Source organism: Artemia sp. Qi Xiang Cuo, chromosome 2, assembly GCF_049724085.1.
Source record: "Artemia sp. Qi Xiang Cuo chromosome 2, ASM4972408v1, whole genome shotgun sequence".
In the NCBI taxonomy this organism is placed as follows: Eukaryota; Metazoa; Arthropoda; class Branchiopoda; order Anostraca; family Artemiidae; genus Artemia; species Artemia sp. Qi Xiang Cuo.
Window position 1 is genome coordinate 59,297,321 of NC_142795.1, and position 23,250 is coordinate 59,320,570.

At 35.1% G+C, this 23,250-nt stretch overlaps 1 protein-coding gene across 1 annotated transcript in view; it reads right to left on the reverse strand.

Moving 5' to 3' along the window:
* The window catches only part of LOC148955442 (translocation protein SEC63 homolog), a 105,247-nt gene that overhangs the window by 75,997 nt on the left and 6,000 nt on the right, over window positions 1–23,250 (reverse strand). The window contains exons 2-4 of the mRNA XM_089102269.1: window positions 9,041–9,143; window positions 6,824–7,044; window positions 2,496–2,678 (exon numbers count right to left, since the gene is read on the reverse strand). Coding sequence (XP_088958395.1) covers window positions 2,496–2,678; window positions 6,824–7,044; window positions 9,041–9,143 — 507 coding nt within the window. The remainder of the gene's footprint in view (window positions 1–2,495; window positions 2,679–6,823; window positions 7,045–9,040; window positions 9,144–23,250) is intronic.

Below are 23,250 nucleotides of genomic sequence, written 5' to 3' on the forward strand. Positions count from 1 at the left end.
TTCAAAGGTTTTAGATAAAGAAATAAAAATGAACTCATGATTGTAGCAATAGCTACAACCAAGTAAAGAGCAAACTATAGCCCATAAGGGCTGAAAAAAAACATATTTTGAGAGAAGTTCTCTAATGCTAAAAGAATCAGGTATGAAAACTATTATCTATAACGTTACTATTAACAGTAAAAATTAATTAATAGTAAAACATGAGGACGTTTTAATAGTAAAAAGCAATTGCGAAAGTAAACATTCGGTTGCTTTGAAAAAGAGCTAAAAACCCCTCGAAAAAACCAGCGGATTGAATTTCAAAATGCACCATTAGAATTAACATGATAGAAAACTGAATAAAATCACCATGTTTAAGCCTGGGTACTCAAATTTTTTTCCCCTCCAGCACTAGCAGCCAGGGGAAAATCATAGAGATGATTAAGGGCTCATTTCAAAGCTAATGCTTACATTTACGTTACTTTTATAAACACGTCATGATAGCACCAGAATAAACGGCCATAGGGTACCAAAAACGGCACTTTTCTGTTCCAACTATATGCGTCATCTACCCCTGATGCCCACTCATTAATTCACAAAATAAAAATTTCTATTGCCAAAGAATAAACTGTTTTTAAAAAACGGCAATTGCATAAACATTTACATTAGTTTTTCAGTGCAAAAAATTAACTTAAAAGGACAATTTTTGTTTCAGTCAGTATAATAGAAAATTTTGACAATATATGATGAAATTAAAGACACATTTTGACACTATCTTTAGAATAGAAAAGTAACAACACAAACTGGATCTTCATTTATAAAGAAAAATATCAACTGATTTTTTTTCCTACAAAATCATTTCAAGCAGGTTATGTTTTGTAAGCATCTTTAGACTAATTATCCTTACTTCTGATTATTCGTAGGGAAAGCACGAGCATCAGAATTGTTGGTTGAGGTTCCAATAAAAAAACACTGACTTTTTTCAGTTTCAGCAGTATTACAACAGAAATAATCGTTTCGTTCCCTCAGTATCACTCGTTTTCTCGGAACATAGTATGGTTTGAGAGTTGGTCTTGTATAATTTTGCAAAAAACCGATAAGTTCGGAAGCTACAAATAATATCAGAATCAAAAATATATTTAATTTACAAGAATAAAGACATAGTAGATGCACAATGTTTTAGAAACTCAAAAGCGAAAGAGGGCTAGTGCCCGCTCCCCGGCGTACGCCAATAGAAGCATGGGGAAAAGAAAATCAGAAAACATTCAAAGAGGCCTAAAGACACCTTATTTAGGTCAATATTAATAGGGTTATTCACTCCGGGGCCTCTTTTCATTTAGAGGAACATATTTGGACTAAAATGACAAGAGGAAAATGAAAGTTTGAAAAAAAAACGAGTTAAAATAAAAAGAAATAAACCAGAGTTGGTCAGTGACAAGCTGGTGGAAACAAATAGCAATAGAAGGAAAGTAACAAAAAAATCGAACATGTAAGGCGGAATAATAACAAAAACAGAAAATAGACAAGAAGCCTAAGGTAAAGAACGTTAACTGTTGTAGAATTATGAAATAAATGACATTGAAAGAGCATCTACAAAATGAAAAATTCGAAGTTTGTTAATGTTCTTAACGAAAACATACGAAAAGTGTTATTTTCAGTACAGCACCAGAAATACCTTCAACAATATTATTGCGGGTAGAGGGGGACAGGAGTCTCCTTCCATTTTAGGCACTTTTCACTCGTTTTCAGCTTGAACGTCGCACTTTAATTGTATTTGAAAACAAAAACTTGCTTTTCTGTATGCAATTTCGGAGAGGAGCCAAAAGTCACCCACAATTCACAAAATCGTTGCGGTTTTCCGCCAAATGTAGCACGTGGGAACCAGGGGATAATAATTTTATCTTATTTGTTAATGCAAATTTTTGGACATTTCACTCATTACTTGAAAAATGTTGGGCTCTGAAGCTTTTGGGCCCTTAAGCTCCAGTCTGTACTAATCTATTGAGTAGACAAATTGTTTTTGCAAGATATCTAATATTTAATGAATTCAACCCATGTTAAAACAGCAACTTACAAATTAAAAAGTAAGTGTCTAATTTGGGTTCCGGGCGCCGCATGTCTCAATCGCCAAACCCTACAAACTATCTCTATGGTACAAGTAAATAATGTGCAACAGTAATCTGTTGCAATACCAAGGAAATAGTAAATGGATTTAAGGAACCAATATTGCTTTTATATTCTTTTTTCCTTTTTTTCATTAGTAAGCTCTGGGACTGGATTTTTTTTTGGCCCCAATAGATTTAAGTAATCAATAAAGCAATGGACCCGATTGGTATCGATCCCTCCAATCATTTGATAATAAGGTTCAGAATAGACTACGATGAATTCAATTAATTGCAAAGCATTTGGCTTTTTATATTTATTACCTGTATGACCCAAGATCTTTCGGGGAATTTAATTCCAACTACAGAAAAAAAATAAAGATCTTTTTTAAAGATCTAATAATAATGACTCACCCACGGTAACAGGTAAAACAATCATAAAAATTAAAACGTAGACTAGTAGAACGAGCATTGAATTTTCTTTTTCTACAATCCAAGAGGGTAAAGCTATTCCAAAGCTTATCGCACTTGGGCCATCCGGATTCCCATATTGCTCCCAGTTTCTTTTTGCAGTTTCATCGGTTAGCGCATCATAAGCTAAAGGAGAGAAACAGACATTGTAAGAAATATAAACTCAAAATATAAATAAAATGATGCTTATATTAGATATTTATCCATATATTATCGACAAACAATAATAAACAATAACAGCATATTCAACATCATACATCTCGCATAAAGCTAAAGAAAAAATGAGAGAAAAGCAAAAAGGGAAAAAAAACAAACAAAACACACTAAAAATGAAAATCAAACAAATCATGTATTTACAACAAATCTATATTAGGTCCTTAATGAATCCGTACATTTTTAAGAGCTGAAACTTAAGTAGTAAAATCTTTCAGTATTAATCCTATTTTATCTATAAATAATAAATAAACAACCATAAAAAGAAAATATCAAAAGAAAATTTGCACAAACTTGAAAAAAGCTCATGTAGAAGTCATTAATTAATTGGGATGAAAACACAACTCAAGTGAATGTGGATTGTCCCCTATCTGCCTGCAACTTACTCCAAGGGTACAGGTGGTTGCCTACTCGGGTGACTAGTGGGCAGCAGGCAGGACCTCCCTGAACTCATTGAGTAGCGACAATAAAAATAAAAATAATAAACAAATAATTATTCGTTGAAACTTATTTTCAAAATGCATTAAAAGATAAAAAAAATTTCTCTCGAGAATCTATGAATGGAAGTGAAAACGAGGGGTGCAAAACAATTGGGCTTTACAGAACATAGATATCAAATTGGTCTAAGTTATAAACTCATAAATGAAAACTGTTGGTGAGTTTAAGAATATGAGTTAAAAACATCAATTCACGGGAAACCAATCTGTTTTGCACCCCTCGTTTTCACTAACATTCAAAGATTTTCTTTACACAAGAGGTACTAAGGCGAGGAATTTGAATGTTGTATTATTGCACAAACAATACAAATAAAAATTATCACTGTAATTTTTCTGACGCAAAGCGAAGCCATTATAGCGGCATATCGTTTTTTCTACTTATGATTCGATTACCAGTCTGATATTTCATCTAGAACTAGCAACACAATACGCTTAACCACGTGTTTTGAAACTCCTACCACTTATCTCAAGGCTTTCAACATTCAGGGGTCTCTAATTTCAGTCGATAAACGATTTATCAAGAATATTAAGGGGACTGGGAGGAGGAATATACAAGAGGAAAAAATTTAATATCCTAATATTACACTATCATTGGAATTGCACATTCTGACAAAACTTTGACGTGATTGGACATTCAGGAGTGGTCAAAAAATGGCTCACAAATTCCACAAGTGTTGTGTTACTAAAGTACAAACAGGTCAGTGAGTTGAGGAAAATTAGCAAAAAAAAGAAAAAAAGAGAAGCAAGTACACTAACGAGACACATGCGACACAATAGATAAATAAACCCACTATATTTCCCTTGTCATTTTGAACTATGGTAGGGCATGTACACATTAAAGAAGCACATACATATAATTTATTAGCCTTTTATTATGGTCTTTGGTAATTTGCAGGAAAATCTGATGTGAAAGAACTGAAGTTAAGGTGGGAAGCGAGGTTAGTAGTTGGTTTGGTATTAAATCAAAGTTAAGCAGGGTTTTGGCTTGTCCTATCATTTTGATGGACTTTGTCCTGGGGAACAAGGCGAAGACTAGGACAGAGCATGGAATCCAACGGGAAGTCTCCTGTATTTAGATTATGTAGATAATTTGAGTGTCCCAGATAAAGAAAAGAAAAATGAATGAATTTTTGGAAGTTTTGAGAGTCCACGGAGCAAGAATAGATTGAAAATTAATACTAAGAAGATAAGTTGCTTAGACTAAGGAATAGCGATGGTTAGGAGGTGATGTTGGGTGATGGAAAAACCGATCAGGATGGGTAACGAGAAAATCAATCATCTATAAAATGGCCCACACGAGGGAGCATTGGCGGCTACTCACTTGCGCCTTGGGTATCTCTGCAGGCACTTGAGGTACTAAGGTCTAAGGTAAGCACTATAATGAACGAAAGGTTGAAATGGCCAGGCCAGGTTTTCCGAATGAAGGAAGAAAGATTGCCGAAGATTGTGTTTTTTCACCATCCATCTGGGGCAAAACAAAAAGCAGGCCGTCCCCTAACAGGGTGGGAAGAGGTCATAAGGAAGGATTCAAAGGGGAAAGTTCATGGTAGGGGGTATAGAGTAAGGCTTTTAATAGATTAGGGTGGAGGAGTATGCGTAGTTGTATGGGTGTCAGACAGCTTGGTGCCATAGCGGCTGTTAGTAGCAGTAGTAGTAGAAATCTGATGAGATAAGCTTTTCGATGTAATCTAGAATGTTAATGTGTCAATAACACTAAGAATGAAACATGAATCTTTAAATTGGAAACTCATACGATCACATAGGTCTAAAAAGTTAAGAAGTTCTAGAACTCAACTTTTAATGCCGTTGGATGCAGGTATGAAGTTTTAACATTTACGGGCGCCAGGTTTAAAAATAAGTAACATGTCTGAAAAATCAGAAGAAAATGATGTGAAAAATTTATCATCCTGGAGCTCAAGAAAGTGTAACTTTCCTGATTGTCGTAGCAAAAGACAAGCACCGTCATTATTTGGCAGTAAACTGGGTAAAAAAAAAAGCAGTGACTGAATAATTAGAATTACGCAAGAATACAACACTAACATCCAGGGGCGTAATTTTCCATGGCAGAGGGGGGAGGGACCCTCTCACTATTAGCCTTGATGCCAGTGGTAGTAAAGAAACTATTTGATAGAAAATTAGGTACTTGGGTGCTTTGACCTGTTTCATAATTGTAATTATTGTTCTGCCGTCCACATCACTGGGTACGTTTTCCCTTCAAGACTGCCGTTGAAGATTTTCTGAAAATTTTACCAGTTTCTTTCACCAATGTATAATTAGTCTTGTCTCGGCTCACAGGTGATGTTTCATTGACTTCACCTACCGATTCATGTACGTCATGACAAGATATTGGCAGCATTACTTCCTTTCTGAATCTTAATGACAGGTTTCTTTCATTGTTATCCTAAAACGAATTGCTTGCTCTGATCTACTTGCTGCTAAAGTCATTGGCAAATGGATCAAATTCTTAGGCGTCACGGCTTCACCGATTCGGTCTGATTGTTGGGACCTGATTACTACTTGATCTTTTTTTCGCTCGTTTGGTTAATAAAACTGGGGAATTTTTTCTATGGTACTTTTCCGTTAAAGTTTGATATGTAACTCTCCTATGCCTTTCTTTTTGCTCTTTTATCGTTTGTTTTCTTCTTGATTTTGCTTTGTTGTGGTTTAGAATGCACTTCGAGGGTTGAACCATCCAATTTAATCATCTCTTGTCCTTTGTACATCCAACTATAATGTGCTTCTTCCAGTTGCTACTTCAAGATTTTTCAATTAGTTTTTTTTTTTTTGTATTAAACCCATATGTTGGAGTCAGAATACTACACACCTGATTATTTAAAGTTGTCACAATGCTCTGGGGTCAGATTACAGCTCATAGATTAGTTGTATTTACATTTCAGAGTGCATGCAACAGGGCCTGATCTAAAGAACTATCATGGCTGTATTCTCCCTCTAGATGTTGCATTGGATTGGGAGGTTATATGCATTAAAATAGTAGCTTTTTTCAGTCAGAGTGTTTGATGTTATTACATTTTTCGAGGTGGACAACTGGTAATAGATCCCTACTAACAGAGCGTTGATAGAAAAATCTTCTTTCAATTTTGCAGAGGTCACTATTCCGGTTTGGATTGTAATAAACGTAATATTTCCACTGAAATTTCAAATTACTCTTCCCCAAGATTATTAATAAAATTAACGCCTGCTAATGAAGTTTTTTTTGTGTTTGTGACTCCACCCTCCTTTCGAGAATCATTTGATCCTCCTCTCCGCTCAGGTTCAGATTTGTCTACATCTATGATTAATGTAATTGCAAAAGGTGAGAACATCAAGCAGAATGTTACATAGTAGTTAACCATCTAAAACTCAGATAAAGTTAGAAACATACAAAGTAAAAGAAAAATCTTTTATTGTCATTGGATTCAATGGTGTCTGCCTTTAATCGTCTTTTTACATATTTTTTTATCTTTTGGGATTAACTTTTTGTTGATTCTTATTAATATTCTGCCCTAATAATAATAATAATAATAAATCAAACTCATACTGTCAAAGCAAATAGATCTTCACCTTTTGTTAACTTCATAAATAACATTTCATCCCCAGTTTCTTTGTCAGGGTGATAGACCAGGGCTTTTTTCTTATAAGCTTTCTTGATTTCAGCATTTGATGCTCCAATATCTATACCAAGGATATCATATGGATCGAAGTTAGCATATTCATAGTCAAACTGCTGAGCTTTATAGGCAACAAATACCAAAAGTAGCCATCCACAGATCAGTATACTTTGACTAAAAGGGGAAAAAAAAATCCATAATCAGATTTATCAGTTATATGGGTAGCATCAGAATAATTGGGCTGCATACCACACCTTACCCTTTTCAGCTGAATAGCAATAAAAACACTAGGGGGCATATACTAAGCCAGTCCCCAAGCCACATACTACATACAAGGGCCTATAATAACTTTTTTGGAGTCATGATGGTTAATTTGAGGAATAACCTTTTAAAATAACATCTGTGCACACATTCAAGAAAATATTTGGCAAGGAGTGATCTGTCCCACCAATGTAATTTGACTCAGAAGCTCCTAGGCTATCCAGTCAAATGTGATTTAATCAAAAAATTTACTCCAACAAGTCAGAAGTTCCAACCTTTGTGCAGTCATCAACAGTATGAGTCTACAGTATGGCAAAATTTTTAACTAATTAAGATTTGATTTAATGCAATAATATTAACATGTACTTTTGGAATTAATCTTGGCAACAATCTTTTTAATCTAGAGATATTATCAAAATATAAAAAGAATTGTAGCCAAAGAATGCCATTTTGGGGGCTGGTTATAAGCTTTTGAGACTATTCCTATTTTTCCCACAAATGAGGTTTAAGGATAAACACCATCATGACCAAAAAATTGAAAAAATAAAAAATAAAAGGGTGAGTGGAGGCTAAGGTTTCCAAGTTTCTGCAAAGCAGTGTCGAATTCATTAAAACGCTGACGTAAAACATCACAACACCACATCAAAATGACAAGCCAAAATCACATCAAATGGCGCAATGTGGCTGAGTTTTTTGAAATTTTCATAAACAAAAAATCAGAGACTAGATTGTCTTTCTGCAACACCCTACTGCTGAAACAAAAGTATGGAAAAAAAGACACTATTTGTGATTTTTTTTTTTTTTTTTTGCACAAGCCTGTCAAAAGGGCAAAGTTGAATTGCGTAAGGCTTAATATAAGCATAAGAAAACAAGAAAGAATTACAACAAATGATAAATAATCTTTGTGCAAAAACTACAATAGCATTTTAACCAGTCCTATGTTCTTTCTGAAACAAGAAAAAAAATTGGACCCTCTTGCTGCTTTTATATAACTTCCTAGTATTTCCCTGAAGAAATCAATCAGCCCTGATAGATAGTTTGAAACTGAACTCCACCCTATGAGGCAGGTTCACAGAACTTAATAGCAATCTGGCCTAGATTTCAAAAATAGTAGCCATACTCAAACTTAACACAATCTGTCCAAGTTTTTTGGCATCAATTTTAGCAACACCTCAAGCCAAAAGTGGTTTTTATGATCATATAGGGCTTAGTTACAACGAGACCCACTAGTATTTTTGGGAAGCTCAGCTAGGCTGAATGATTTTATTTGGGAATTCAACAGCACTAAAAATTTCTCAAAGAAAATCTGTACCATTAAAGAAAAAGAGGGTAAAAATAGAAGCAAGCAAAAAGTATCTTTTAGAGCTTTAGCTACATTTCGGCCTGAACAGATGAACTTTTCAGATCCTTATCATCTCCAGATGAATCTTTCCAGACCCTGAAAAATTTCAAGAGACCTACATTTATGATGGTAGTGTGCTGAACAAGACATGAAGTAAGCAAAAATGCTGCAAATTGTGACACATCTTCCCGTTGAGAGCAACGACAGATCCACAATTGTCAACATATAATATTACAAATATTTTTTAGACTTGAAAGCGTAAGATAAACAAAACTTTAATAAAGGAAATATGGAAACTGAACTAAATTTACCTAATAAACTTGATAATTAGCTCCCGTTTAAGAGAACTGCAAACTGTTACTGGAATAAGGGAGAGATGGAGGAGAAGATTGATTGCTTTCAGGAAAAAGAACAACTCTATACTAAGGATACAGACGAAAACAACATTAAAAGTCATACTGAATCGCCTCAAAGATGGATTTTTGGTTTAAAAAGAAAAGAAGCACATGTGTGTACTCAAAGGATATTTATTTCAAAACCTAATGGAAAATCAAAAAATTTACTCACATTACATACTGTCTAAAATTCTTCAAAGGTTTTTGCTTCTCTAAGAGTCCATCCTTTAATTTACATCTATCACAACTGCATTCTTTGATCTTCTTTTCTGGATCTAAGGAGAAATAGAAAACCATAAGGAGCATTACACTGTTGTTTTTTTTTTTTTTTTTTTTTTTCTTCTTCTTCTTTTAATAAATATGAGCTACCCCAAAATTTATTATACATGTATCTCCCATTAAAAAAAGGAAAAAATGATATTTTTATTCACTTGAGATTCTTGAATTAATCTACAGAGTTATTTTATTACAAGACTCTTGTTTTATAGATCTGTAGTAAGAGAAAAAAAAGAAGAAAAAGTTCCTACATACCTAAGCAGAATCACATTATTATATTTTTTTTTTAATAATTTGCAAGAAATCTAACATAAGGTAGGACTTTCTAATTTTAAAGTAGGCTAGTATTTATTTTCTCTTTCCAGTTATATTTATATGTAGTATATTGATTTTTATTGACCAACAAACTGTATTTGTTGAATGTTGGCTCACACAACCATAGCTTTATACCACCCTTTTCTTGAACTAAATAAAAAAAACAAGTTTTTTCAACTGAAAGTAAGGAGCAACATTAAAACTTAAAACGAACAGAAATTATTAACTATATGAGGGGGGTTGCTCCTCCTCTGCACCTAACTCTTTACGCTAAAGTTTTTTTTTGTATTTTGAAAAAAAGGCTTCTTGTTGTTCTACTTAAACATGGGTTGCAGGCGTCGTTCTTAAAGAATTCGGACATAATTCATACTTTAGCGTAAAGAGCGAGGTGTTGAGGAAGAGCAACCCACTCATATACGTAATACTTTCTGTTCATTTAATGTTGCTCGTTACTTTCACTTAAAAAAACTTGTTTTTTTAATTTAATTTTTGATCGTTTTTTAAATAATTCCAGGACATCTAGCTACACATCCATAAAAAAATCCCTTCTCCCCGAGGATTTATTCTCTAGACAATTCATCCTGGTGAAAACTTACCCCAGACAACTACCTTTAACATCTCCATGCGTAAAATTGAATCGGCAAAGAGAAAGCAAGGCATAAGAAGAATTTTGTAAAGGAATTCAGACAAATTCCCCCAGTGTAAATTTTCCCTGAAAAATTCACCCCCTGAAAACTTCACTCCTCATAGAAAATCCCACCAGCAGAAAATTCGACCCCCCTCCCACCCGAAAAATGTATGCATACTTCCCAATAACAAAAACTATGCATAAACAATGGGCAAATTTTGTAACTTAGAGACCTCTCCTCAGGGGCTGTGGGGGGTCATGACATCCCCAAAAGCATAGTTATTCGGCCTTTCAACTATGCTAAACAAATGGGCTATCTCAAAATTTTGATCGGATGATTTTGAGCAAAAACGGGGCGTGGGAGGGGGCCTAGTTGCCCTCCATTTTTTGGTCACTTAAAAGGGGCACTAGAACTTTTAATTTCCGTTCGAATGAGCCTTCTCCCGATATTCTCTGACCACTGGGTCGATACGATCACCTCTGGAAAAAAACAAAAGCAAAAAAAAACATGCAAATAAACACGCATCCGTGATCTTTCTTCTGGCAAAATATACAAAATAATTTACCAAGCATACAACTAACACAAATCAGTATCAATAATAAATGCAACCCAATACAAACAGAAATTAAAATAAGTCAAACTCAACACGAGCAGAAATTTATCTGAGTAGGGTTCTAAACCCTATGCTTTCTAAAAGCCAGAATATAATTTGTACTTTATTAAACAAATTCAAATGAATTTACTGAAAAAAAAATGTGCATTGTCAGTTTAATATTCATATGCTGATATTTATTCCTAAAATCTTAATTAATTTTTGTTTTCTTAAAGTTATAAAATGAAAACATTTAAAAGAATTTTTTTAGTAAAGTACATATTATATTCTAGCTTCTAGAAAGCATAGGGTTTAGAACCCTACTCAGATTAATTTCTGCTCGTTTTGAGTTTGACTTATTTTAATTTCTGTTTGTTTTGGGTTTCATTTATTTATTGATACTGATTTGTGGTAGTTTCATGCTTGGTAGATTATTTGATTCTATTTTTGTTCATTTTTGGTTTAATGGAGTTCTGTACTTTTTTGAAAAACTTATTTTGTACAAAAAGTTTTCTGGATTGATTTCTGTTCGTTTTATATTGACATAGTCTTTTTCAGGGAGAAAGACTGAGCCTCTTCTGAAGTTAAAAAACCATCCCTTCCATAAAAAAATTTAATATCCCCTGGGCATAACTTACAACCCTTGCCCCTAACCTCTGGGGTTTGTTTCAACCCTAAAAGCTTTGTTATATGATATTTAGACTATTTTGAATAAAATGGCTATCGAAAAATTTCTATTAGACGCATTTCGGGACAATGTGACGTGTGTGTAGGGGTGAGAGGGTAGCTGCACTTTGATCACTTTGACCCTTAAAAAGAGCACTAGAGCGTCTGATTACCATTCCAATGAGCCCACTTTGAAGTTTATATGATCACACTGTCCATATGTACCATATATGTCCCCAGGGCATAACTCACAACCCTTGCTCTGAGGGCTGGGGGGATTTGTTATCCTGAAAGACGTAATTTCCAGACCTTTCTAATAGACTTAACACGATGGCTATATCAAAATTTTGATTGGAAGTGTTAGGGGGAATGATAGGCCTGTAGGGAGACATTTGCCCTCTGATCACTTTCGACTAATAAAAAAGGCACAAATCCTCTCGATTTTCAATCGAATGACCTCTTTTTGAAGCTTCCACGACAAAACTTTCTATAAAAACGTTATATACGGTACCCCAAGGGCATAAAATACAACACTTTTTCTGAGGAGTATGCGGGGAGGGTTGTGATCCTAAATGACACAAATTTTAAATCCTTTAATTACATTGGACAAAATGTCCGTATCAAAATGTTGATCCGCTGTGTTTTAAAAAATGATTGACGTTGGGGGGGGGGGATTCTCTTTCCGATTAAAGTTGACTATTAAAAAGGGTAGTAGCCCTCTCAATTTCCAATCGAAAGAGTCCTTTTTGAAGTTTTTACGACAACACTTTCTATATGACATTATATTCCCCCAGGGCATAACTTACAACCTTGGCCCTGTTGGGGGTTGTCATACTCAAAAACATAATTTTCCGGACCCTTCAACTACGTTCAACAAAATTGTTATACCAAACTGTTGATCGGAAGTGTTTGGGGAAATGATGGGTATGGGGGGGCATTCGCCCTCCGGTCGCTTTTTACTATTAATAAGGGCACGAGCCCTCTCAATTCCCAATTGAGCGAGTCCTTTTTGAAGTTTCTACAACAACGCTGGCAAAGACCTAAGACCAGAACTTTCAACTATGTTGAACAAAATGTCTATATCTCAAAATTTTGATTAGATGTGTTTGGGGAAATGGTAGGCTTGAGATGGGCGTTAGCTGCCCTCAGATCAATTTCGGCTATTAAATAGGGCACTAGCGCTTTCAATTTCCTATTGAATGAGTCGTTTTTGAGGTTTCTACGACAAAGCTTTCTATAAAACCTTATATGCGCCCAGGGCATAACTTACAACTCTTGCGCTAAGGGCTGTGGGGGGATTGTCATCCTCAAAGAAATAATTTCCGGACTTTTTAACTACGTTGAACAAAATTGCTATCTCAAAATTTTTATTGGATGTTTTTGGCAAAATGGTGGGCGTGAGAGGGGTGTTAGTCTTCCTCCAATCACTTTTGACTACTAAAAAGGGCACAAGCCCTTCGAAGTTTCTATTACAACGCTCTATAAAAACCTTATATGCCCCCAGCGCATAATTTACAACCCTTGCCCTGAGGGGTGTATGGGGGGGGGGATCATCCTAAAAGGCCTAATATTCAGAACTTTCAACGCTGAACAAAATAACTATCTCAAAATTTTAATTGCATGTGTTTTGGAAAATAGTTAGTATAAAACAGGGGAGATTCACGCTGTCGCCGATTTTAACTATCATATTAAAAAGGGCCCTAGCTTTTTCAGTTTCGTGGCAAATTAACCTTTTTTGAAGTTTTGATGCCAACATTGTCTATAAAAAAACCTCATATGCCCCAGGGCATAACTTACAACCTTAGCCCTGGGGGCTCTGGGGGGAGTGTCATCCTGAAAGACCTAATTTCCAGAACTATCATCTACGTTGAACAAAATGAATATTTCAAAATTTTGTGTGGATGTGTTTGGGGAAATGGTGAGTTTGAGAGGGGGGCTAGTTGCCCCCCAGTCACTTTCGACTATTAAAAAGGGCATTATCCCTTTCAATTTCCAATCGAATGAGCCATTTCTGAAGTCTCTACTAAAATGCTTTTTATAAAAACCTTATATGTCCCCAGGGCATAACTTACAACCCTTGCCTTGAGGGGTTTGGGAGGTTTGTCATCCTCAAAATCATAATTCCCGGAACTTTCAACTACGTTGAACAAAATAGCTATCTCAAAATTTTAATCGAATGTGTTTGGAAATGGTGGGCGTGAGAGGGGGGTTAGTTGCTCTCTATTCACTTTCGACTATTAAAAAGGGCACTAGCCCTTACAATTGCCAATCAAATGAGCACTTTTTGAAGTTTCTACGACGACAGTTTCTAAAAAAACTTTTATGCCCTCAGAGTATAACTTAAAACCCTTGCCCTGGGGGCTCTGAGGGGATTATCATCCTAAAAGACCTAGGTTCCAAAACTTTTAACTACGTTGAATAAAATTAATATCTCAAAATTTTGATTAGATGTGTTTGGGGAAATGGTGGGCGTGAGAGGGAGATTAATTGCCCTCCAATTACATTCAACTATTAAAAAGGGCACTCCCCCTTTCAATTTTTAATCGAATGAGCCCTTTTTGAAGTTTTACGACAACGCTTTCTATAAAACGTCAGGGCATAACTTACAACCCTTGGCATAACTATGCCCCCAGGGCATAACTTAAAACCCTTGCCCTGAGGGCAAGGCAATAATTTCCAGAACTTTCAACTACGTTGAAAGAAATTGCTATATCAAAATTTTGATTGTGTGTTTGGGAAAATGGTGGGCGTGAGAGGGGGGTTAGTTGCCCTCCAATTACTTTCGACTATTAAAAAGGTCACAAGCCATTTCAATTCTCATTGGAAAATAAGCTCTTTGAAGTTTCTACAACAAAACTTTCTATAAAAACCTTATATGCCCCCAGTGCATACCTTACAACAATGCCCTGAGGGCTGAGGGGGCGGGGTTGTCATTCTTAAAAACCTGATTTCCAAAACTTTCAACTACATTGAACAAAATGGCTATCTAAAAATTTTGATTGTATGTGTTTGGGGGAAAGGTGGGCGTGAGAGGGGGGTTAGTGGCCCTCCAGTTACTTTCCCCTATCAAAAATGGCACTAGCCCTTTAAATTTCCAACCGAATGCGCCCTTTTTCAAGTTTTTATGACAAAGTTTTCGATAAGAGCCTTATATGCCCCCAGGGTATAACTTATAAACCTTGCCCTGAGGGCTCTGAGGGGGTTATCATCCGCAAAGACCTAATTTCCAGAACTTTCAACAACGTTGAAGAAAATGGCAATCTCAAAATTTTTATTGGATGTGTTTGGATAAATGGTGGGCGTGGAAGGGGTGTTATTTGCCTTCCAATCACTTTCGGCTATTAAAAAGGGCACCCGCCATTAAAATTTCCAATCGAATGATCCCTTGTTAAAGTTTCTACGACAACGCTTTCTATGGAAACCTTATATGCCCCCGGGGCATAACTTATAACCCGTGCCCTCAGGGCTGTGGGGGGGGGGTCATCCTCAAAGACCTAATTTTCAGAACGTTCAACTACGTTGATCCCAAAATTTTGATTGATCGACTATTAAAAAGGGCACTAGCCCTTTGAATTTCCAATCGAATGAGCCTTTTTTGAAGTTTCTACGACAGTGCTTTCTATATAAAAACCTTATATGCCCCCAGGTCATAACTTACAACCCTTTCCCTGAGGGCTGTGTCCTCCTCAAAAACATAATTTCTATCTGGAAATCAACTACGATGAACAAAATGGCTATCTAAAAATTTTGATTGGATGTGTTTGGGGAACAGTTGGGCGTGAAATGGGTCCTATCTATCTTCCAATCACTTTCGACTATTAAAAAGGGCACTAGCCGCTCCAATTTCCAATCGAATGAGCCCTTTTCGAGGTTTGTAAGACGACTCCTTTGATACTAAGTGCCCTAGTCTAAAAAAAAAAAAAAAAAAATAATACATTGTACCAACATCGTTCTTTACTTAAGCAGCGCGATTGCGCTGCCTATGATCTATTGATATAAAAATTCCGCTTTTTAGAGTTTCGGTTAGGCTACTATTGATCTAGGGCTTTCTACTTACAGTTTGTTATGACAAACTGTTTGACTTCTATAATTTATTGGATGTATCTTTCCCCTATTTTTTTACACAACTAGTATTATAAGTGATGCAATAGCGCTGCCTAATTAAAGAGTGATTTCAGCACAATATACTCCTTTTTTTGGGGGGGGGGGGGGGTAGACCAAGCTACTTCGTTTATAAGGAGTTGTCGTGGAAACGTCGAAAGGGACTCATTTGGTTGGAAGTTGCAAGTTCGAGTGCCCTTTTTAATACACAAAGTGATTAGAGGACAAACAGACCCTCACGCTCATCATTTCACCAAATACATCTAATCAAAATTTTTAGATATCCATTTTGTTGAGCATAGTTAAAAGATCCAGTAATTATGTCTTTTGAAGATTACAACCCCCCCCCACAGCCCTCAGGACGAGGGTTGCTAGTTATGCCCTGGGGGCATTTAAGGTTGTCACGGAAATGGTGGTTGTAGAAACTTCGGAGGGGGCTCATGGATTGGAAATTATAAGTTCTAGTGCCCTTTTTAACAGTCAAAAGTGATTAGAGTGCAACCAGCCCCCCCCATCAATCATTTCCCCAGGCCCATCCAATCAAAATTTTGAATAGCCATTTTGTTCAGCATAGTTGAAAGGTCCTGTAATCATGTCTTTGAGGATGACTACCCCCCAAGCCCTCAGAGCAAGGGTTAATATTTATGCCCCAGGGGCATATAAAGTTTTATTGAATGGGTGGTCATATAAACTTCGAAGGGGGCTCATTGGATTTGAAATCAGAAGTTCTAGTGCCCTTTTTAAGAGTCAAAGTAAAGGGCAACTAGCCCCCCTCCCCTTATGTCCTATTTTCCTCAAATGCATCAGATGGAAATTTTAAAAGAGCCATTTGTTCAAAATATAGTCCAAAAATCACACAACAAGGCCCCCAGAGTCTGGGGGAAGGGTTGTTAGTTATACCCTGGGGGCATATAAGATTTTTTAGGGAAGGGACAGTTGTGTGATCTTTAGAGGAGGCTCATTTTATTGGAAATACAAAGTTCTAGTTCCCTTTTAAGAGTCCAAAGGGATGGAAGGCAACTAGTCCCCCCTCCCTGATACCCTCTTTTCCCCAAACATATCTGATCAGTATTTTTAGATAGCCATTTTGTTGACAATAGCCCATAGAGCATACAACAATGCCTTCAGGGTGGACATAACCCCCCAGAGGCAAGGGTTGTAAGTTATACCCAGGGGCATATGAGGTTTTATAGAACGAACGGTTGTATAAACTTCAGATTGGATGGGGCTTATTCAATTGGAGGTGGGAAGTTCTAATGCTCTTTTTAAGAGTCAAAAGTGAATGAGGGCAACTAGCCCCCCTCCCAAGCCTATCATATCCAAAAACACACCCAATCATAGTTTTAAGAGAGCTATTCTGTTCAGCATTGTAGAAAAGTCCAGTAATTATGTCTTTGGGGATGTCAACCTCCCACAGTTTTCAGGCCAAAGGTTGTAAGTTCGGCAATTTGTTCATTGTTTACATATGGTACATATTATTTAGAAAGGTATGCATGTTTGAACTTTACTTTCCAAAAAGACAAAGGGCATTCAAGTGAGCCTTTCAGAGAATGTTGACAGGGGTGTTGAAGTAAATCAGAACATATTATGTGTATTTAGATTGTCAAAAGGGCTTACCTCCAGAATGACTTAGTATATTAGTTTGGAACTTTCAGGAAATGGCAAGGGAGATGATCAAAAAAGCGATATTTGCATGCTACCACTAATACTAAAACTACCACCACTACTGCTACCACACCACTCCATTTACAATATTGAGGGAAAATTTGAACATAATCAAAAGACACTAATTGCAAGTACATTGTCAAAAGATCATATTAAGAATTGATTTGGGTATTAAGTTGGAACTTTTAAGAGAATGCTTAAAGGGGAAGATCATCTGACTAAAAGACAATATGCACATGCTACTAATACTACTATCACTGCTACATTTACTACCATTGCTACTTCTATTGCAACTACTTGTAAGGGTAAGAGCATTGAGATGAAAATTCCAAGAAGTATATGAGCATACAGGTTATCAAAAGGACATAGCAGCAATGTCATAGCCATGTCTAATTATATCAAGTTAAAACTTCCTACTCATTACTTCTACTACTGCTGCTATTATTACTACCTCTACAACTTCTACTGCCACTACATCTAAGGCTACTACTATTAATTATATTGCTACTACTACCACTGCTGCTACTAAAACTAAGGGCATTAAGGTTAAAATTTGGAAATATTGTAACTGTAGGGGACTAAATCGAAACACACTATGCTTACACAGGTTGTCAAGAGGGCATATCAGAAATGGTTCAGAAACAGTTGATTGTATTAAGTTGAAACTTTCAGCATATGTTGAAGGGAATGTTGAAGAAACCAAAGGTGCTCAAATGCTGCTACTAATGCTGCTACAACTATCGCTACTACACAAGCTTAGAGTATTAAGGTGAAGCTTTCAAGGAATATTTAGGCAGATGTTGAACTAAACCAAACAAACTATAAGCGTGTAGATTTTCAAAAAGCTGATAAAGCAATATCTGAACAGCTTACATTCTTAAGTTAGACCTTTAAGGAAAAGTTGTGGTGGATTTTAAACTAGCCAGAAGGCCCTAAATGTATACTATTAATACTACAACTGCAATTACTGTAACCAATGACACTGGTGGTATTAAGGTGAAGTTATTAGGGAGCATTTAGGGAGAGTTTCAATTAAACAAAAAAAAAATATATACATACATGTTTTAAACTATATACATGCAGGTTCTCAAAAAGACATATAAGCAATATCATAGGTAACACCACTCTACAGTAGCTAGAAATATCATTGAAACGTTTAAAAGAGCTAACTTGATTGGATATTAAACGTTCTAGTGCCCTTTTTAATAGTCAAGAGATTGGAGGGCAAGCAGTCCTCCTCCCGAGCCTTTTCATTTTCCCAGACACATCCGGTCAAAATTTTGAGACAGCCATTTTATTCAGCATAGTTTAACAGTCCAGTAACTATGTCTCTAGGGATATTAGGTATATCAAACCCCCACAATTGTGTATTTGGCCCATTATGCTTTAAAACTAAATAAAAAAGCAATGTGTGTATGGTTGCAAATAAGACCCCTCAGCAATATATTGAGAAGGACAGGGTGTATTAAGTTGAAACTTAAGGGGCTACTACTATTACTACTTCTGCTGTTACAATTTAGAAATCAAAAGAGCAAGTGTATCCAGGTTGTCAAAGAGCATAGATATAATTTTTTGGGAATGATACCAAGTTTTATTTTTCAGGTCAACTTGAGGAGGTATAAAATTAGATTAAAAGACAATACTATTTGTGTTAGGATTAAAAGTTGTTGAAAAAGTTTCTCCAACACACCAATAGCAAGCCAAACTATGAATTCTTATAGAAAAAAAAGATATGAAGTATTATTTTTGTTTCAATCAAAAAGACTGCATCAATAAAAAACAAACAGAAATTAATTTAAGAAATACAAAATACATTTTAGACGTTTTCACTTTTTTGACTTTAATAAATAAAAGATTATTAAAACTTCAAGGAATAAATATCAGCATATGTGTATCAAACTGACAATCCATGGTCATTTTTTTTCAATAAAGTGCAAATTATGTTCTGGTCTTGAGAAGGCATGGGGTTTGTCAGCCCTACTCATGCTAATTTTTGCTATTGACTTTGACTCTGTTATTTATTACAATTTCAGTTTGTTTTAGTTTCACTTATTTATTGATGGTTATTCATAGTTGTTTTACACTTAGAAGATTATTTGACTTTATTTCTGCTCATTGTGGTTTAATGGAGCTATTTACTTTTCTCTGAAAAACTTGTTTTGTGGAAATTTTTGGGCAGAGGGTAACTTGCAAAGACTCAATGAAATAAAAATCTTAAGTACAATATAGGAACTTACAGGAACAATTTTGAGATTCAATATCACTTTGCTCAATAAATTAGGATTATGCAGTTTACAAAGATAGTCCACTGGGTGGAATAGACTGTCAATTCAATATTATTCAAAATTAATGCACCAAACAGGATAACACAACCTACTTACTTATAATCTATTTGAACTGGGGCTTGGTTTAGACAGAAAGTGGCATTATGACACTAACTACATTCCTTACCGAAAATAATAGCACATGCCAACCCCATATCTTCACTTGACTGGTCCTTAAACTTGACAGATTTCTTTGTTCTTTAGTTAATTTGCTCTTTCAGACTTAAAATTTATCATTGAACTGTCCTTGATAAAAAAAACTAGTTCTGCAGTTTTCCAAACAGTTACTACTAAATGAGTTGCAACTAAATACTAAGCTTTGATTAGGTCATTGATTGTTTCCAGCTTGCAAAACTGCTGTAATTATTGAACAAGACAAAGATACTAGTAGATACTATGTCAGAATTTTCGTTTATTTGGTTAATCATATCACGTTATTTATTTCTTACATCTTTTTATGTAATCTAGAAGTTGACTCAGTGAAATTACAGTATTTACAATTCAGAGGAAAATGTTTTGGTGGATCCAAATTCCAGCAGTTATCATGTCAGTGTTTCCATCTTCTTCTATTCATCTTATTATCAAATTGAGTTTATTGTTCTTGTTTATTTAATTTCAATACTGAGCCAGTAAACATATGGTGCTTTGCATTACAGTTTGATTGTGTATTCTTTTTTTTTACTGAGTCACTACCACTATTAAGGGAAGTCCTCCTCACTCCCCATACATAATACCTTTGATTGTATTTATATACAGTACTTCCTGATTTAAATAGGCTGATTGTTAAACTATCTGGATTTGAAGTCAAAGGCATGTTTATACTGGCTGGTATTTAATTCTTTGGGATGATATACAAGTTTGATTAAACATTAAAGAAAATAAAGCATCAAAAAGCAGTGATATATCCAATGATTAGGGAAAAAATAGAAACAGGGGCTTGAAAATCCCTTCAACTACTTTGTTTGGATAAAATTATAGTTTAGTAGCTTTTCACCTGCTCAGAAAGTATTTGAACTAGGCGGAAAACTCAGGAATTGAGCTGTAGCCTGATGGTGGATTGGGAGAGTATTTCTCAGGCTTTTATCTCTATCAGTCTCCCACATAGCATTAAAGGTCTCTTACAAGGCTGGATATTAAACACACATATGAGTTTCACAAAGAGCCAAGCAAAAGCATAAATTTTTGGTTTTCTTAATTATTTGCTGGCTAAAAGATGAAAATACAACTTAATGCACCTTTTAACACTCTTTCCATATTATTAATCACTACCATTGCAAATAAATCTTGCCCTCATCCCCCTAATGCCCCAGTCTACACAGAAAACTTTGCTAATGTTTTTGTTGTGCATTAGTTTATGAGCTTATTTCTATCAACACATACAACCAAAATAATCTTTCATGCCTGATGGTATTATAATACCAAAGTAATAATGTTTGTTTATAATACCAGAATAGGCATACAAAAAATAAAAATAAAACAAAAATAAAACCTACAGAATCAGCAAAGTTTTGTAAGTATCCTAAAGCGCCATTAGGTGGAGGGTACATTTGAAGAGCAGCAATTATTATATTCAAAAAGAGTGTTAGAAGGTGCAAGGGGTGGCATATTCATCTTTAGCTAACAAATTAAATGAGATAACAAAAAAAAAAAAAAATCAGTTTTTAAAGAGGCTTAAAGTTCTAGATGTTGGTCTTTCAATTATCAAGGAATTTAGTTGATGAACAACAAAATATATATTAATTTGGGCTTTTTATAGGTCATGAGGGGGGGGGGCATTTGTGAGTGGAATGATTATTATATTTAAAAAGAACACAATAAGAGGCATCAAGTAGTGCAGTCATCATCTCCATATGATAGTAATGGAGCTAGGTATATATTTGCCCAATGATCCCCTAGGAAGGAATTTTGGGTACTGACCTCTATTCCTTCCCATCTAAAAGGTGCTGACCTCATATTGAATTTTATAATCTTTGCATTGTAAAAGTCATACATATCCTTATTATCCTTATTTATAAGATTAAAATACTTGAGATTTTTTTTTTTATTTAGGGCAAAAACCTGGACATGGCTCAAAATCCTACTGAAACAATGGGTTCCAAAAACTATAGCCTATGAAAAAGAGACTGAAAATGCAAAATTAAGCTCAGCTCGAAACTAGTCCCTCAACTAAAACTTTATTGCCATTTCTAAATGTCATGGTTGCTTATCTGACAATGCATCCCTCCCCCTGACCAGATTTACACCCCATTATATATTTCATTGTTGAGTTAAATCTTATCAAGATGTCATTACTCTTTGTTAAGCAGGTTTCTGTGTTCTCAACTCTAAAGAACTTTAGTTTTGTCTGACTGAACAATACAATTATGGATATATTTTTTTTAATGATTTAAAAACATGGATAATGGAAGAAAACATGATAACCTGATTAATAAAACATATTGGGTAAATATTTAGTGGTTTCCACTCTCTAGAAAAAACACTAAACAAATGAAAACAGTACCAGTTGATCCTTAATTTTATGCTGCCACCCCCCCCCCCCTGATGGTCGCATATATAGCTTTAATAATATTTTTTTCTCTCTCTCTCTTTATGTGTAATACAATGGTAGTCTGTTAAGACTTGAAGAATCCAGTTTGTATTCCTGCATCTTTGCCTTGATTGAGAGTATTATTTACCAAAAGATACTTACATATTATCCCAACCATACTGCTGTTCTTGGTCTGTTTAAAACCAGTTTCTCTGTCTGCACTTGGAGATAATCAGCATAGCATGGGTGAGATAAACTACTATGCAGGTGCATTTAAATTAAATATCTAACATGTAGTTAGATATTTAATTTGGGTTAGGTATTTAATATAATGCATTCTGGGTGGCCTGCTTTCCATAATTCTATGTTGTAGTTTCCATAATTTTGTTACTAAAATCTCATTTTTTCATCATATTTTGGTATATTTCATTATGATTAACCTAACTTTACTTCTTGAGTGTGGTTGGTATAATATGTAAGTACTTACCAAAATATTATTTGAATTAATTTTAAAAAGTAGAGAACAATAGAAGAAAATATGAAATATGATATAAAATAAGCAATCTAATGCTAGTGCTTTTATTTTATTGGCATATTACCTTATAAAGAGAAGAACAACTAAGGTGATTATAGATCTAGGCTATATATAAAAGTTGGTTAATGTTTTGTGTTTTGTCAGTATTTTTTTTTTTTTTACCTTATATCTCATCAATAGTGTGTTCATAATGCCATATTACCTTAAATTGCCGCTAGGAGCAATCTAAGCATTTCTCCTTATAGAGCTCCAGAATGATGACTAGTTGCATGCAAGGTTCACTGGTGACCAGGTGCTGTTCCATCTTCAGTAGCATCCCAATTGAGTTTATACTCTCTGGAGGACCACTCAGCATCCTGCCTTTGTTTAAAAACATTAACAGATTCAGCAGTAACTGTTTTGTTAAATAGTTTGTTCCAATTATTGACAATACGTGTTGAGAAGAATTTATTACAGACTCTAGAAATTGTAGACTGCTTGACAAGTTTCAGGTGATGATCTCTAGTTATTGAATAGGTATCAACAGTAGGGAATTATGCTGGGGGAATTTTAGCCCTTAATAACTTAAAGGCTAAAATGGCATCCCCTCTATTTCTCCTGTAAACAAGTGTAGGGAGATTAATCTTTGATAGTCTTAAAGGGTAGGAAAGCTCTTGCCTGCCAGATATCACTTTAGTAGCATGTCTCTGCACATCTTCAAGAAATATGTCTTTTTTAAAATATAAAGAGGCAAGAGACATTCCAACTTCAAG